The sequence below is a fragment of the Streptopelia decaocto genome, assembly GCF_964273445.1.
Source record: "Streptopelia decaocto genome assembly, chromosome: 5".
Lineage (NCBI taxonomy): Eukaryota > Metazoa > Chordata > Aves > Columbiformes > Columbidae > Streptopelia > Streptopelia decaocto.
This window is the reverse complement of record NC_138659.1, coordinates 34,403,811-34,418,550: the sequence shown is the minus strand read 5'-3', so window position 1 is coordinate 34,418,550 and position 14,740 is coordinate 34,403,811. Positions and strand designations below refer to the sequence as shown.

Sequence of the window (14,740 nt, the reverse complement as noted above, 5' to 3'; positions counted from 1 at the left end):
GGAGCTCCTGAGGTCAATCAAAGTTCAAGACTCGGAGAAAGAAGAAAATCTGAGTATGTGTGAGGAAGAGGGAGAAGGAGCCGTGATTGAGAGAAAGGAGGCAAAAGGAGACAAGATAAATGGTGATTATCTGGCGGAATCAAGACACTTAACTGCCCTGTCTGATTCCTCAGGGGAAACAAACGCAGCCTATAGCTTTGTGCTGCACAAGGGTCATCTGTCCCTGTTTCCCTTGCTGGAGCCAGGTCGGCACTTGGTTTTGTGGTGGCTCATGAAGAGCTTTCATGAAAGAGACTGTGTGTGTGTGGGGGGAATAGAATTAACTAAATCAGTGCTAAAGGGATTGGTGGAAACCTGCAGAAATGTTTGTCATGTTGGTGGAAGTGGTGAAGGAGCCCAGGATGCCCAAACGCATCCCACACACCTGGTTCGTACTGCACGCTGAACCTCAGCATTCCCCCAGGGTAAAGCTTGGAAAAATCAGAACAATAAATGCACAAGCAATTGTAAAAATCCCATTTCTTATTTCAGGGATCTGCTTCTTGTTGTCTTCTATTTAATTTGTTATTTTGGTCTGTATTTTATGGATTATTTTTCCTACAATGAATTGGGAGGCGCTTCTAAGCTAAGGTGGTGATTGCTGGCTGACGAACAGGTGAAACAGCTCTTAATTTTTGGTGCCTTGCTTGTGAGGGTTTACTTGACATTGTGTTTTCCTGTGCAACAACATGCAGCTCACACTTTAATGTTCCGAGCTACACTATCCACATCCTAAAAAAGTTTCTTGTTTCTAACACATAAAAAGAAGGAAGAGTTGAGGAGGGTATAAGCGCTGGATATTCCCTTTCCTTGCTTTACCTGCTAAATCCAACCTTGGTTTTGATGTGCCTGGACCAGAGTCAGCGAAGCCCCGTGTACTGTTTCACAGGGACGATGCGTCTTGTTTTCCAGGTTATCCCGAATTTAGGAGTGAAATTCCTTGACAGCGGGAGGTAGATCTAATGTGGAGAGACAGAGAAGACGTAAATGTACATTTGCTGGCTGATTTCTTTGTGCAAGTGAGTTTGCAGCATAAAAACCATGAATGTGACTATGATTAGAACCAGGTGGGACATGCGTTTCCTATTCAGCAGGATTTTTAAGGTGGTCTCAGTCACAACTCAAGTGGAAGGGAAACAAAGAGCTTTTGGGGGTTGGAGGATTTGCAGGTCCGGGGGGAAGTGCGGATACCCTGTTGATTTAGGGGGTTTGTATGAGATGTAAAGGGAGAAAGTCTGTTTCTCCCATTAAATTTGGCAGAATAGAGATGTATGACCCTGGACTTACGTTAGTCATTGGCTTTCTCTGCCATGGGGATGCTCTCAGTCTTGCCCTGTGTTCTGGGGCAAAGAAACCTTTGTGAAAGAATAAACCCAAGCCTTGTTTCGTATCAAGGCTCTTGTGTTTTAGAACCTGCAGGGTCACTCCGTATCTCCAGTGTTGGCTTCACTGAAGAGTTGGGAATGTTGTGGATGAACCGGCTGATTGTACTGGTTTGGATAAGAACTCTTTTTTCCACATCTTTGTCCAAAAATGTCTGATTTTGACCCGTCGCTCGTTTGCACCGGTGCGGGTGGAAGGTAGATTTTTTTCCCAGGGGTCAGCTGTAGTTGCTCTTTTTAAAACAACTGTTATTCCTTCTCTAAATATAAATTCAGCTGCGTTTGGGCATTAAGCCTCGCTGTGCTTTCTTGCTCTGGAAGAGTCATCTTTAAGCATTACATTTTGTCCTCTTCATGGATGTGCTCGAGATGCCTGAGTCATCTTGCAGTTCAAGCATTTAAAGTTAAATGCAAAGTGGTTTTGCTAGCTTTCAAATATCTGTGGCTCCCTCTTGCACCCGGTCCTGAAGGCGATGCCGCCGGCCGAGCAGCGTGCAGAATGGCAGCCCTGGTAGAACTGGCCTTATTCCCCAAAAATCACTCATCTGAGCACCCAGGGCATGGGAAGAGCTCCTTGTGTGCTCGGACCTGTGGTCCTGTCAGAATGGATTTGCCATGCTGCCAGCAGTGTTTGTACCGACACCAGTTTTACATAGCACTGGCGGCCCTGGCACCTGCCAGGCGGCCGGGTCATTGCTCCATTGCTCTTCATTGGTATCGTACAGTGCTAAATTTTTAATCACAAAGTCATGCAGTGCTAAGTCAAATGCCTTACAGAAGTCTATTATTTCTTCACAGTTACCTTTATCTGCCAAAATTGTAATCTCATAAAAGAATAAAATCAGGTTTGTTTGACAAGGCCTATTTTCCATAAAATTGTGTTGACTGGCATTAATTATGTTCCTATCATTTAATTCTTTATTAATGGAACCTTGTATCGGTTTTTCCCATTATTTCTACGGTGATTGATGTCAGACCAAGCCGTTGGTAATTGGCCGGCTCGCTCTGCTCGCCAAGCCGTGCTGCCGCATCGCCCTCCGCTCTGCTGGCGCTTCCCTCCTCTTCCCAGTTGGGTGAAATTCTGCTATTCCCCCTCCTGGGCCAGATGTTTGGGGTTGTGGGGTGCTCCCATGCTGCCAAAGACAGCGCACACAGACGCTATCCCCCCTCATCCTCAGGCCCAGGTGGCCAAGAGGGTCTCCCATTCTTATCTCCATCCACCAACTTTTCTCCTCCTATTTTCTCCCTATCCTGACTGAGAGCATGTGGATGGACACCAGGCAGCCAGCCATGGTTGTCCCGCCACAGCAGACATTGAGTGCGCTTGGAGGCATCACGGAGAGGCTCAGAATGATTCAAGGAGGTTCTTATGGAGCTGAAAGGGGGCTCCAAGGGTGGTGGCCATCCCTTGCTTTTTGGAGCAGTAGAAGTCATCCTGCTCTAGGAGCAGTGTGGAGACAGCAAGCAGGATACATGGCAGCAGCTTCGGAGGGTCCAGGTTGCCTCTTGAGTGCTGTTAAGAGGAGGCATTTACACCATATGCCCCTGAAGGATGGCTGTGCAAGGTCTCTGTTGACTGGGCTATTCGAGATGCTGCAGAAGGTAGTTTGAAACATGATTTGGTGGAAGGTAGTGCTGGGTTTACCCCAGCATCTCTCATGCTTTCTGGGTGTGTGGGGTCTACGTATGCCAGAAAGACCAGCACCTGTTCCAGCTGCTGTGTTTAAAACCAGCCTCAGCCCTGTGTCTGGCCCCCAGCACCATGGAATCCCTGAGCCTCAAGGCACCTGTGGACATCACATTCTTGCTCTTGGCCTTGAGATATTTGCTTTTAATCTGGAAATGTTGCGGTGCCCCTTGGCAGGGGAGAGCATGAGGGAGGCTGGTAGGCACCTCTCCAGGAGAGATATGGGCTCCACCACTGTCTCTAGTGCCTGAGGTGGCTGTGGTTCTGCTGAAATAACGTGGCTTTCTCTTCTGATAAAGGTGAGGGAGGAGAGGAGCTGTGGTTCAGTCTATCTGTGCTGGAGAGAACAGTAGGGCCATGCACAGCTTGACTCCCCTTGCTGCTTGAGGTATGGTAGCACCATGGGAAAATAGCTTGGGGATGACTTACATGAGGAAAGCAGACAACCTTCAGGATTTCTTCCTCTGTTCATTTCGCTCATGAGTTCTTTCCTTTCTGTCTCCCCCAGGCTCCTCGGTGACTCAGCTGCTGGCTCGGGACCTGGACAACGACCCCCTGGTGTTTGGCGTGGTTGGGGAGGAGGCCAGCCGCTTCTTCGCCGTGGAGAGCGTGACTGGCGTTGTCTGGCTCCGGCAGCCCTTGGACAGAGAGGTAACGCCGCCTTCTGCTGGGGGAGGAGAAAAAAGTCCCTGCTGGGATAAATGGTGACTCTTCACCTTTTGCGGCAGCTGGGGTGTCGGGAATCCAGGTGTCAGACGTGTCCTGCTCACCCTGTCACTGTGGGGATAGAGGGGAAACAAGCAGGGTGCTCTGGTTCCATCTGGCTTGTTGTTTTTCATGGATCTCAGAATAATATTTGCAAGTTCAGAAGTGAAGAAAACAATAAATGGAAATGATCCACCAAAGAGGGGGATGCTTGCACATTCAGGGAAATTTACAGCCTCTCTCTTCAAACCTACGTTCCAATGAAATCCTTTGCTACTTAAACCGGTGTGTGAAGAGACCTGAGGTTTCCCTGTTTATTCAGTCTCACGAGGAATTTTCATCATCTTCTGGGTTCAGGTTGCTGGAAGCTAAATGGGGCAAGATTTTTGCCTTGACCTGTTTCACGCTCCTGTTTTCAACAGTAGCTTTAGTGTGCAAAGACAGTGCACCCATCCAGGCTCCTCTTCTACAAAAGCCCTGGCCCTTGCCACATTCCTGGAGCGAGGAAGAAGGGATAGATAGCACAGGAGCTTGGTAAGACTGAGAAAATACTGTATGACTTGGGCACGGTGCTTATATCCCCCTGTGTTCCTTTTGCCAGCGGCAGTGTTATGAAGATAAAACCCATTAACGCGCCTCAGGGTGCTGCTGGTCCTGGTTGGCGCCAGCCCAATGTGAGGATGCAGAGCAGCAGTGTGAGGATGCTGCTTAGGCTGGGTGAAGGCAAAACCCAGTTTCACAGCATTAAGAGCGAAACTAGGCTCTGGAAAAATAAAGTGGTTTTCTTCTCCCCTCCACCTCCCCATACAAACAGCTGCTGGCATGAGTCATAGATCTTCTCTTATTCAAGTGCCTACTGCTTCCCAATACTTGTGATAACAACATTAAGCCAAGGAGGTCAATAGATTTGGGTGACTTTTGGGGGAAGGTAGGAAGGGAAGGGGCTGAGCGGGCTTGACGTGTGGCTGGGATGAACTGGGAGAGGAACCTGCACCCATCTCATGATCCCAGGGGCTCCAAGTCAGTGAGACATGGAAGAGGGTGAAGACCAGCCATATGCATAGCTTGGTATGGGTAAGAAAAAGCTATAAGGGGCAATTTATGGTGGAGGGGAGGGATGGAGGTGAACAGCACACCAGGAGCAGAGAGCACCAGCTTGGATGCGTGGGATCAGAAAGTCAGGGGAGAGAAAGCCGTACAGAAAAGTGGTGGGGAAAGAAAAACAAGGAATCGGTTCTTGTACAATGGAGGAGAAAAAGAGAGACTTGGAAAGGGAGAGGGAGTCATAGTAGGGTAAACGATGCAAGAAAGGGGAAAATAGAGAGAAAGAGGAAGGAGTGAATGTATAGAGGCAAAACAATTTTTAAAAGATTATTCACTCCCACAAAGATGAAAAGGAAAACAGGTAAAAAAAAAATTAAAAAATAATAAAAGACAAACTCTGAGTCTGAAAAATGTGCTAAAATGAAAGGTGGAGACAGAAATTAGCGTTCTCTAACTTTCTAACTTTCTCTGATTATTTTATCAAGTTTTTCAAATTAAATGCTCAACAGGTCGGTTGTTTTCTCCTGTTTTTCCTTTCTTCCCTACTGCTTTGTCCCTTGTGGTGGCACTGATGGGAATAGGGGGAATAGGGGGAAAAGACACTGACAAAGCAAGGTGGGATGTCCCAGGAGCCAGAGGCCCCTCTTCCCTCTTCCCTCTTCCCTCTTCCCTCTTCCCTCTTCCCTCTTCCCTCTTCCCTCTTCCCTCTTCCCTCTTCCCTCTTCCCTCTTCCCTCTTCCCTCTTCCCTCTTCCCTCTTCCCTCTTCCCTCTTCCCTCTTCCCTCTTCCCTCTTCCCATCTCCATCGGTATTTCAGCTCCTCCTTCTGTTCCCCAAACCCTCTCCAGGGGTTGCTACCCTGGTGCAAGCCAAGCTCCTGGTCTGGGTACCAGCGGCTGTTGCCTGTCCCCGAGCTGATCTTTTTAGGAATAAATCAACCAAATCTGCAGTACAGAGCCATTCCAAGTTTGCTTCCCAGCCTTTCCTGCACAACGCTTTGGGAACATGGAGCTCTTGTGCTCGAGCAGCTCGGGCAGGGGCGCTGGTGGTGGGAAGGGATGCTGGAGGAAGAACCAGAACACCAAACGATGCCCAGGTACCAGACTGCTGTGGTGTCCCACTCCTGCTCTCCATTCCCACATGATTCCTTGGTAAATATGAGATAAATGATCATGGGTAGAAAAGAAAGCTCAAGAAGAGAAGGTGTGCCTCCACTAGCAATATCTCCCTGTCGCAGCCATTTTTAACTACAGATCCTGGGCTTAGCCCAGTTTTCCCAGCTCTGTCCTATCCCACGAACTTCTACATGGCAGGTAGAGTTGGGAAAGCAGCAGCAAGATTCAGATATCCTCAGTGAGACGGTGCTGTATTGTCATTGCAAACGAAAGCTAAATAAGCTGCTTTTTGTTTGGTGTTGGGGATCAGGTGGGCGTGCAAAGAGAGCTGGGGCATGATGAAGGAGGCTAAAGAATGGGCTCCTCTCATCTACTTTAGCCTAGCCGTCTGTTTAAAGTACTTGGCTGTTAATCAGAGATTTGGTTCCTTAGTCCCTGCATCCTCCTGACCCAGGGCAGAGGGGTTCTCCACAGCCATGAAATATGCTGGAACCCTGCTGGCATTAATATTTCTCAGTGTTTTATGCTCAGTGTAGGTGACTGCACTCGAGCATCGCTTCTCTCCTTGAAGGTCCTGAAAGCATTTTGCATGTAATAATATTGGCTAAAAGTCCCAAGCCTGCCATCTGCAGATAAACACCACAGTATCTTTAATTATATGTTTTTCTTCTCCTTTCCCTTTCAGACTAAGTCGGAATTCACGGTTGAATTTTCCGTCAGTGACAGCCAAGGGGTAAGTGTGACTTCTCATTTCATGGTCTGCGGCACGGGCGCCGATGATGAGCGTGGGTTGCATGGGGACCTTCTGCATCGCCTTGGGGGGGCTTGGGGAGCGGGACCACCCCTGGCCATCATTTGCCAAAAGTCAGAAAAAGCAGCCACAAGCTTGCTTTAGGTTTTAAATCCACGGGTAAAGCTGACGCCCGCTCCCTCTTGTTGTCCTCGTGGTGGCAGGTGATCAAAGGGACGGTCAACATCCAAGTGGGAGACGTGAACGACAACGCCCCGCGGTTCCACAATCAGCCCTACAGTGTCCGCATCCCGGAGGTAGGAACCGCCTCAACCTCCCAGCGTCTGGCTTGGCCCTCGGTGGCCACACTCGCTGGCCAGTTGCCACCACAGAGCTGTGTGCTCGGCTACATGAGGGCCACCAGAGCACAGGACTGTCCTCCTGCCCTGGATCCTCACTGGGGTTGGGGGAGAATTAAACCTCTGGAAGTTATTGTTGCCTGAAAATGGGCAGAAGAAAAATGGCCACAATTTAGGTGCTGGGGGAAGGCAGGTGGAAGAGGTCTGGAGCTCAGAGCCTTTGCAGCCGTTGTGATGTCTTTCCATTGACACAGGTGAAGTCTGAAAATAGCTGGAAATATATATACACATATATTTTTTCCAGTCCTTTGAGCAGTGGGGAGTGTGCAGCTCTTGTCACAGAGATGATGTGAGGCAGGACTAAATATTTCTCCAAGCACCTGATTTCTGGTAGAATCCTGCCCAATGGCTTCTGCCCTTCCTGGTGGTTTCCATCCACAGCTCTGTAGCAGGACTCGTCCCATCATGTCCTAGGAATAATGTAGGTAGGAAGGGACCACAGGAGCTCATCTGGCCCAACCTCCTGCTAAAGCAGAGAGGATTTGCACGTTAGATCAGGTTGCTCGAGACTTATCCAGCCAAGTGTTGAATATCTCCAAGGACAGGGTTTCCACAAGCTGCTGCCACTCTCTCTCCATGCTGGTCATTGCAAAGGAGGAGACAGCGAGTCGTACCATCAGGGAGACCTTCTGCACCTAAAGCTCAGCTTGGCAGAAATAGGTCAGGAACTTACAGATCCGATGTGAATTTAGACTTCAAAGGTGTGGAGTGAAAGGTCATTCCTGGGGCAAAAGGGAGGAGGTCGGGGTATTATTTTTGAAATGGGGAACTTAGTAGGGCGTTTCACGTTCTCCTATGGAGGAAAGCTCTCCCTCTCGCACCCAGGTGCCAGGGCAGGGCATGTTCTTCCCGGAGCATGTCTTGGGGTGTGGATGAGGTCAAGTGTGCACGTGTGTGTGAAGTCACGCAGCCTTCAGTAACAGAGAGGTACAAACGGTGGCGTTACAGCCGTGTACTCAATATGCTGGCTGCTGACGCCCTGCCGTGCTGGGCTTTGATCTCTCCCTGTCCCTCTGCTGCAAGGATGAGGTTTCTTCATTAGGCTGCTTGTGATGTATGAGCCGGGAGTTTTTAGTCTCATCTTCGCACCAAGTCATCTGAAACCTCCCTTTGAGAATGACACCGGGTCAGAGTCATTTCTTTTCCTCTTTAAAGCACAAATGGCGCAGAAATGACTTGGCAAAACCTGCAAGAGCTGCTGCTCGCTCTTGCCTTTCTGGTCGGGTGGATGAAAAGTGGGTTTCTGTGTTCTTCCCTGGGGCTGAATTAAGCCCCGCTCTTTCTATACCTGGAGCAGCCATACCAGGTCTCCTCTTGCTCATTGCTTCTGTCCCAAGAGCTGATACTGCACATCTTAAGCCTTCCACATTTCAGATCTTAACCCATGTCAAACCTGGAGAGCAAGGAGGGCAAAGCTCTAGTGATGGTCTGGAAAATCAAGGCTCCTTGAGGAAAGGGAACTGTGGACAGGTGAGCTGGACAAAAAATAGATAGTGGATGAAGAGGTTCCCTTCCCTTTTGCACGTCACTCTGCTTTGTACATGAGCTGTGATTCTGCTAGGAGGCATTTCTAGGACTGTCTAATGGTTTGGGGTATAGCAAGCATGGGGCTTCCCAAGTGCGTCCACTCTGCCACCAGACCTTCAGAGCTGGGCTTTGCTGGAGGGTGGCCTCATCTAATTACAGGGCATCGTGTGACCGTTGTGACTGTCTGTGATCTTTAACCAAGGGCACAGATGGGAGGCAACGAGCCACAAACTCATTGCTCAGCCAGCATCCTTCTCCTACCTGGGGAGACAGCCTTTGCTTGACAGGCACTGGGAGAGCAAGGAATGGGGTCCTGCCACCTAAGGGGGACACTCCGATGACTGAGGTCCATAGGAGACGTGAGCAGTGAATTTCTGTGTGCTGGCATGGCTCTTGAGGAAGAGATGCCTGTTGTTTTGAGAGATTTGCTGGTCCATGGGTTGTTCTTGTTGCTTGACCACAGGTACTCAAAGCTGGAGGTGATGTGGCATGGAGAATCCTCAATATCTGAGGCCTCTTGAGCCAGGGGACACCTTGGATGCAGCTGATGCTGGTGATCATGGTAGGGGACAACTGTGTCCCCAGGTCATCATTGTGCTCCGGACAGCTCGGGCCAGGGTGAACACAAAGGGCATAGACAGCAAAATCTGTTTCAAAGGCCACCCTGCCCAAGGCGAAGGTTCTATAGCTGATGAACCCAGCAGGGGCAGGAGAAGAGGCCAGCAGAAGCGGTAGTGCAGCTTTGCATGGGCTGGCTCTGCGCAGAATTGGCAGCTAATGAGGGTTTTTCTCTTTTTAATTTTGAGATAAATGGGTGTATCGATTTGCAGTTGTCCTAGCTAATGGAGCAGCAACAGAAAGGCTATTTAAACCTCACTGCTATTGTGTGGCACTAGGAAAGTCAAAAGAAGAGTGTGCATAAATAAATGGAACATGAAGTAAACTGACCTTTAAAAACAATACTGCCTCTAAATACCCGTCCTGGTGTTCTGCGCAGTCGACTTGATTTGAAAATGGGAATTTATTTGTGCATGGGCTGCGGGCTGCGATTCCTTTTTAGCTTGGGGAGAGGATGCCCAGTTTAACCACAGCAGCTCTGAATACCCAGCCCGGGGGTCGCTCGTGTGTCAGGCTGGTGCTACTGGTCCTCTGTGCTCCTTGTGTCTCAATCGCAGCCCTGGCACCTGCCTGGAAGAGCCGAGCGAGGGGCTGCGTGTCGGGAGAGGACATTGCTCTGGCGTAATCGTCCATCCTGTCTGGGCAAGAGTGCCCTGTGATTTGCTTGTCGAAAGGCAACGAGGCAGTGCGGACGCTTTCAAGTCTGTAAAGGAAAGGGGAATCCTGCTAGAATTGGCAACTTAATTCACCAAGCTGGCCTCGACAGAGCTCATTAAGTTCTCGTGTATTCATTTCAGGCTAATGGCTGTCATGCTGACTGCTGTTTGATTTGCTGTAATAGACTTTTATGGCTTTACGGTTTGCTAGGACGTGTGTGCCTCTGTCTGTGCCCTGTGGCGCTGCTGTAGAACATTAGTTAGCCGCTCATGTGCTTGCTACTCTGACCTTCAGGGTTTGTTCTCTTCCTGGATGCATCATCCCTTGTATGTCCCCTCTTGCACATGCTCTTTTTCACCCTTGTTATCCTCAGCCGACCCCAGGGTACCATGTTTCTGAGTCCATGGTAGGCTGTGGTGGTGATGCCATGGTTTCTGACAAGCCCGATCTGCTTTATCTAATCTATTTTTCCATTTGGCTGGATCTGTAGGAAACCCAGGCTTGTTGGATTGTCACAGTTCAATGGCTTTAGGTGGAGCGAGCGGGTGAAGTGAAGTGAAGCCACCACATGGGGTGTGTGGTGTTGGGATGGGGGTAGCCTTGGGTACTTGCTAGGCTTTCTTGTCCCACCTTCCAAGCATGGGACCTTCTGGGTCATGGAGCCCTCTGTTTACCTTTGAAATGAAACAGAAGGAGGCTGAGGGGAGACCTTCTCGCTGTCTACAACTGCCTGGAAGGAGGTTGCAGCATGGAGTGTGTTGGCCTCTTCTCCCAAGTAGCAAATGATAGGACAAGAGGAAATGGCCTCAAGTTGCGCCAGAGCGGGGTTTAGGTTGGATATTAGGAAAAAATTCTTCCCGGAAAGGGCTGTGAGGCATTGGAACAGGCTGCTCAGGGCGGTGCTGGAGTCACCATCCCTGGAGGGGTTGAAAAGGTGTTCAGACAAGGTTCTTAGGGACGTGGTTTGGTGCTAGAGTTGGTTAGGTTATGGTTGGACTCAATGATCCTGAGGATCTCTTCCAACTGAAATGATTCTCATTTTACAAACCTTTAAGCTTATCCTCAGAAGACATAGCTTTGCAAGACTCTCTTCTGCATCTCCTAATTCTAGGTGTTCCAATGTCTACAGGACACCCCATCTTGGGTCCTGCAAAGGTCCCTCAGAGGTTGAGGCTCTTGTGTGGTGTGGTAACCAAGTTTAGTACCTTCCTGTGAAGAGCTGTTTTCCCCCATAACCGCCAACATCCTGAGCCTCCTGATCAAGTTCAAACCATTCACATCCTTCTCTTGGCCCTGGAGCATTATCAGTCTTCACCAGCTGGCAGAAAAGGTCACTTAATCTCTGGTTTTTTATGCTGAATGTTCCCCCAGGAGCTTTCCAGTGGGGTTTTCCCTCCTTTGGTGTTCTCCTCATTTGCTTCCTCCTGTAATATATATTATTGGGTTACGTCTTGCAGCAAAAAGCTGTCCTCAGCCAGCTCCAGGCCAGAGACTGCCGATTAGCACCCCAGCCTCTCACGAGATGACGGCTGCACCATGAAAACGCATCTGTAACCTGACAGGAGGTAGCAATTATAATGAGGCTCTGTTTTCAAAAGGCACCCACGTCATTGGTAACCACAACCATCCATGTTGGAAATGTGCTCACCTCTTCTTGAGCTCAAGCAAGTGCCGGTAAGAGGCAGAGCTGTGGGAAAGGAGCTTAATAATAGAAAGGAAAGTTTGTGGGCAGCACACGGCGTCGGCTCGGCAGCTACAGTCCAGCTTGCAGGTGTCGCATGTCCTGAGCTCAGCCCTGATTTACCCATTTATTTTAATTGGGAGGCAGGCGGCTGCTTGCCATCAGCAGCATTCCCTTCTGCTCAGGGAGCAGGCTTTGGGATGGAGCCTTCACAAGCTGCTGGTCACCATTGCCATCCTTAATATGGTGGGGTAGTTGAAACAGCAGCTTTTATGATTTTCTTTTAAATCGTGCAGAAAGGTGTTTGGCAGGGAGGAGAGGGAAAGGAGGGACCGTCACTGCCCTGTCCCGTTACATAGCCTGGAACCAGACCGTGCTAGAGGGTGAGCGGCGGCAGGGAGGATCAGAGAAAGCCCCAAAAGCCCTAGCTGTAATTACAATTATTATTTTGCTTTAATGGTAATAATGTTGGTAATTACATCAGTTTCCCTGCCATCCTACCCGGGAGTCTACAGGGGCTCATATAATTCTATTGCGATGGCTCCGAGGCCCGATGCTGCGCATACGAAGCAGCTGCAGGGAGCCCGAGCTCCTATTTCAACCCCATTAGCTGTTCCCTTGCACGCTTGCACACACCTTTTGGATTTGGTTTTGGGTTTTTTTCCTCCTTCATTTAAAGAGCCTTTAAATTGAAGGCGGTGATAACAGAACTGATAAGAAAGATGTTCCTGCCATGCTGCAAAATTGGCTATAATCACTGCTGCCGGCTTCCCTTCCTTGTCTCTTTTTCTTTCTTTCCCCTGCTCGCTCTTTTCCTTTTCTCCCTGCCCTTATGCGTCTATGTGAATTTTAGAACTGCAGAAATCATTTACAACGAATAACCAATCCACCAAATCCAGCCTTCTCCTCCTTCCACCACCTTCGCGCATGCAAAACGTGCAAGCGTATCCAGCTCTTCCGCAGCATTTGGGATGCAATGTTATTTATTTATTTACGGCTATGTGTTTTGTCTACATGTCTGTGTGCGTTTGTCTTCTTGTTTTTTAATCAAACTTCCTAGAAAGGCAGCAAACAGCTCAGCAGATTATTGAGGCTGTGTTGATGAAATGCTGGTAGAAGGCAGGCAGTTCTCTTTCCTGGGGAAGCGAGCATCTCCATTTCCCTTCCACCCCAACATCCCATGGATGTGGATGATGCTGGGTGCTGAGGGTACGTCCCACCTTCGGTGCCTGGTGGAGAAGTGGTGTAGCAGGTGAGTCCTTTCCCAAACTTTCCCAAGCATCCTCATTTTCCATTGTGTTTGTTGTCTCTGGGTTTCAAAGCCAGCCTCCCTCAGGCTGACAAAAGTACAGCTTAGATCTCCACATCATCTCTCTGGCTTCACAGAGTTGGTCGCCAGATGTTTGTTTTGATGTTTCTCCTTTCCGTATACACGTGTGTCTGTGTATTTTTCTTAAGTTTTTGAGCAACCTTTAATTACTTTCCAACTTCATCCAGCAAGCTTGTGGAAGCAGAGACACATTGCAAAGCGTGTGCCTTCCCTTCAATAGTCTTAAGTGCAGGTGTACTGCCCATCTATTAAAAAGCCATCTCTTAGCTGGATGGGATAACCCCTTTGAGAGGGTTTCATCTGCTCTGTAGTCAGTAGGTAGAATATCCCTCTAAGAAATCATGATTCTTCCCTCCTCTTTCAACCCCAGCCTGCACGATCCACCAAGACGGGACTATTTCTATATTGTTCGGGAATATTGAATGTTAAGATGTGTCTTCACATAGAGAAAAGTGCCAGGTTTTGCCAGTGGGACACTGTTTTTCATCAGAAGGCTTGTGCAAGTGACCGTCTCCCGGTGTGGCAGAGGAGAAGGAAGGGGAGCTGAGGCAGTGGCAGGCGGATGATGGGGACGGAAGGATGTGAATAACACACAAGTCGTGAGGCTGAGTTCGCTCCGACAGGTGGGATGCCGTGTGCATTGGCACGCTGGCTGCGTTTGGCTCGGGGGCGACTTTGTAAATATTCATAAAGATCCCCCTGTTGCACATGCAAGCAGAATGTAAACAGGCTGATGAAGTGCAGGGAAGTTCAGATGCCGTCTTGGGCATTTGTTCTGGCTTTGGGATGCTGGCAGCTCCTTTGGGCAAGAACTTGGGAGCACAACAGGTGGCAGATGCCGTCTCCTCCCTGCTCTTTGCTGTCGGCACCGGAGAATGATACTTAAACAAAATGGGCTGCAGCGCATGGAGTAGAACGCAGCATTTGGGCTGAAGGATTTGCACAGCTGACATCAGGCACGTCCATGGGATTTATATAGAAACTTGTTAAGGGGTGAGGTGCTTATTAAAGAGTCGTGGTGCATCTGTATGGTGTGGCCAGGCTGGAAAGGGTCCAGAGAAGGGCCACAAAGATGATCAAGGATGGGAAAGCCACCATATGAGGAAAGGCTGAGAGAACTGGACTTGCTCAGCCTTGAGAACAGAAGGCTCAGGGGAGACCTTATCACCATCTTCCAATAGTTAAAGAGTGGCTACAAAGAAGATGGAGACTCCCTTTTTACAAGGAGTCACCTGGAAAAGATGAAGGGCAATGGGTACAAGTTACTCCTGGGGAGATTCCGATTGGCCACAAGAGGGAAATTTTTAATCAGCCATTGGAATAACCTCCCCAGGGAAGCGGTGGATTCCCCAACATTGGACACTTGAGATTCAGCTGGACAGGGCGCTGGGCCATCTTGTCTAGACTGTGCTTTGGCCAAGCAAGGTTGGACCAGATGACCCCTGAGGTCCCTTCCGACCTGGTATTCTATAATTCTGTGATGAGACATGGAGGATTTGAGCGGTGTGGCTTTGGTATGGGGGACGGCACGGGGCTGGGAGGCTGCTGGAGATCTCTCCTTGCCTTGCACAGGGGAAGCTGTTGGGTGATGCAGCAGGTGCTCGGACCCAGAAGCATCCTTCCCTCTAAAGGTCATCTGTGTGCAAGTTTTTGTCGTTATTGCTGATGCATATACTGTGACGACAGATGGAGAGTGTCAGAGGGTCTTGAGTGACTTCCTGACATCCTCGGGAGAAAGAAAGTCTCCACCTCTAGCAGTCCTGTTGCTTGTCTGGCTTCACCGGTGAAGAGGAGACTTTGGTCCTTT

The 14,740-nt window shown here is 49.3% G+C and overlaps 1 protein-coding gene across 1 annotated transcript in view; it reads left to right on the top strand.

Moving 5' to 3' along the window:
- CDH23 (cadherin related 23) overlaps positions 1-14,740 on the top strand; it is a gene marked incomplete at its 5' end in the record, with an annotated part of 191,770 nt that overhangs the window by 31,641 nt on the left and 145,389 nt on the right. The window contains 3 exons of the mRNA XM_082054336.1: positions 3,617-3,759; positions 6,657-6,704; positions 6,926-7,018. Coding sequence (XP_081910462.1) covers positions 3,617-3,759; positions 6,657-6,704; positions 6,926-7,018 — 284 coding nt within the window. The remainder of the gene's footprint in view (positions 1-3,616; positions 3,760-6,656; positions 6,705-6,925; positions 7,019-14,740) is intronic.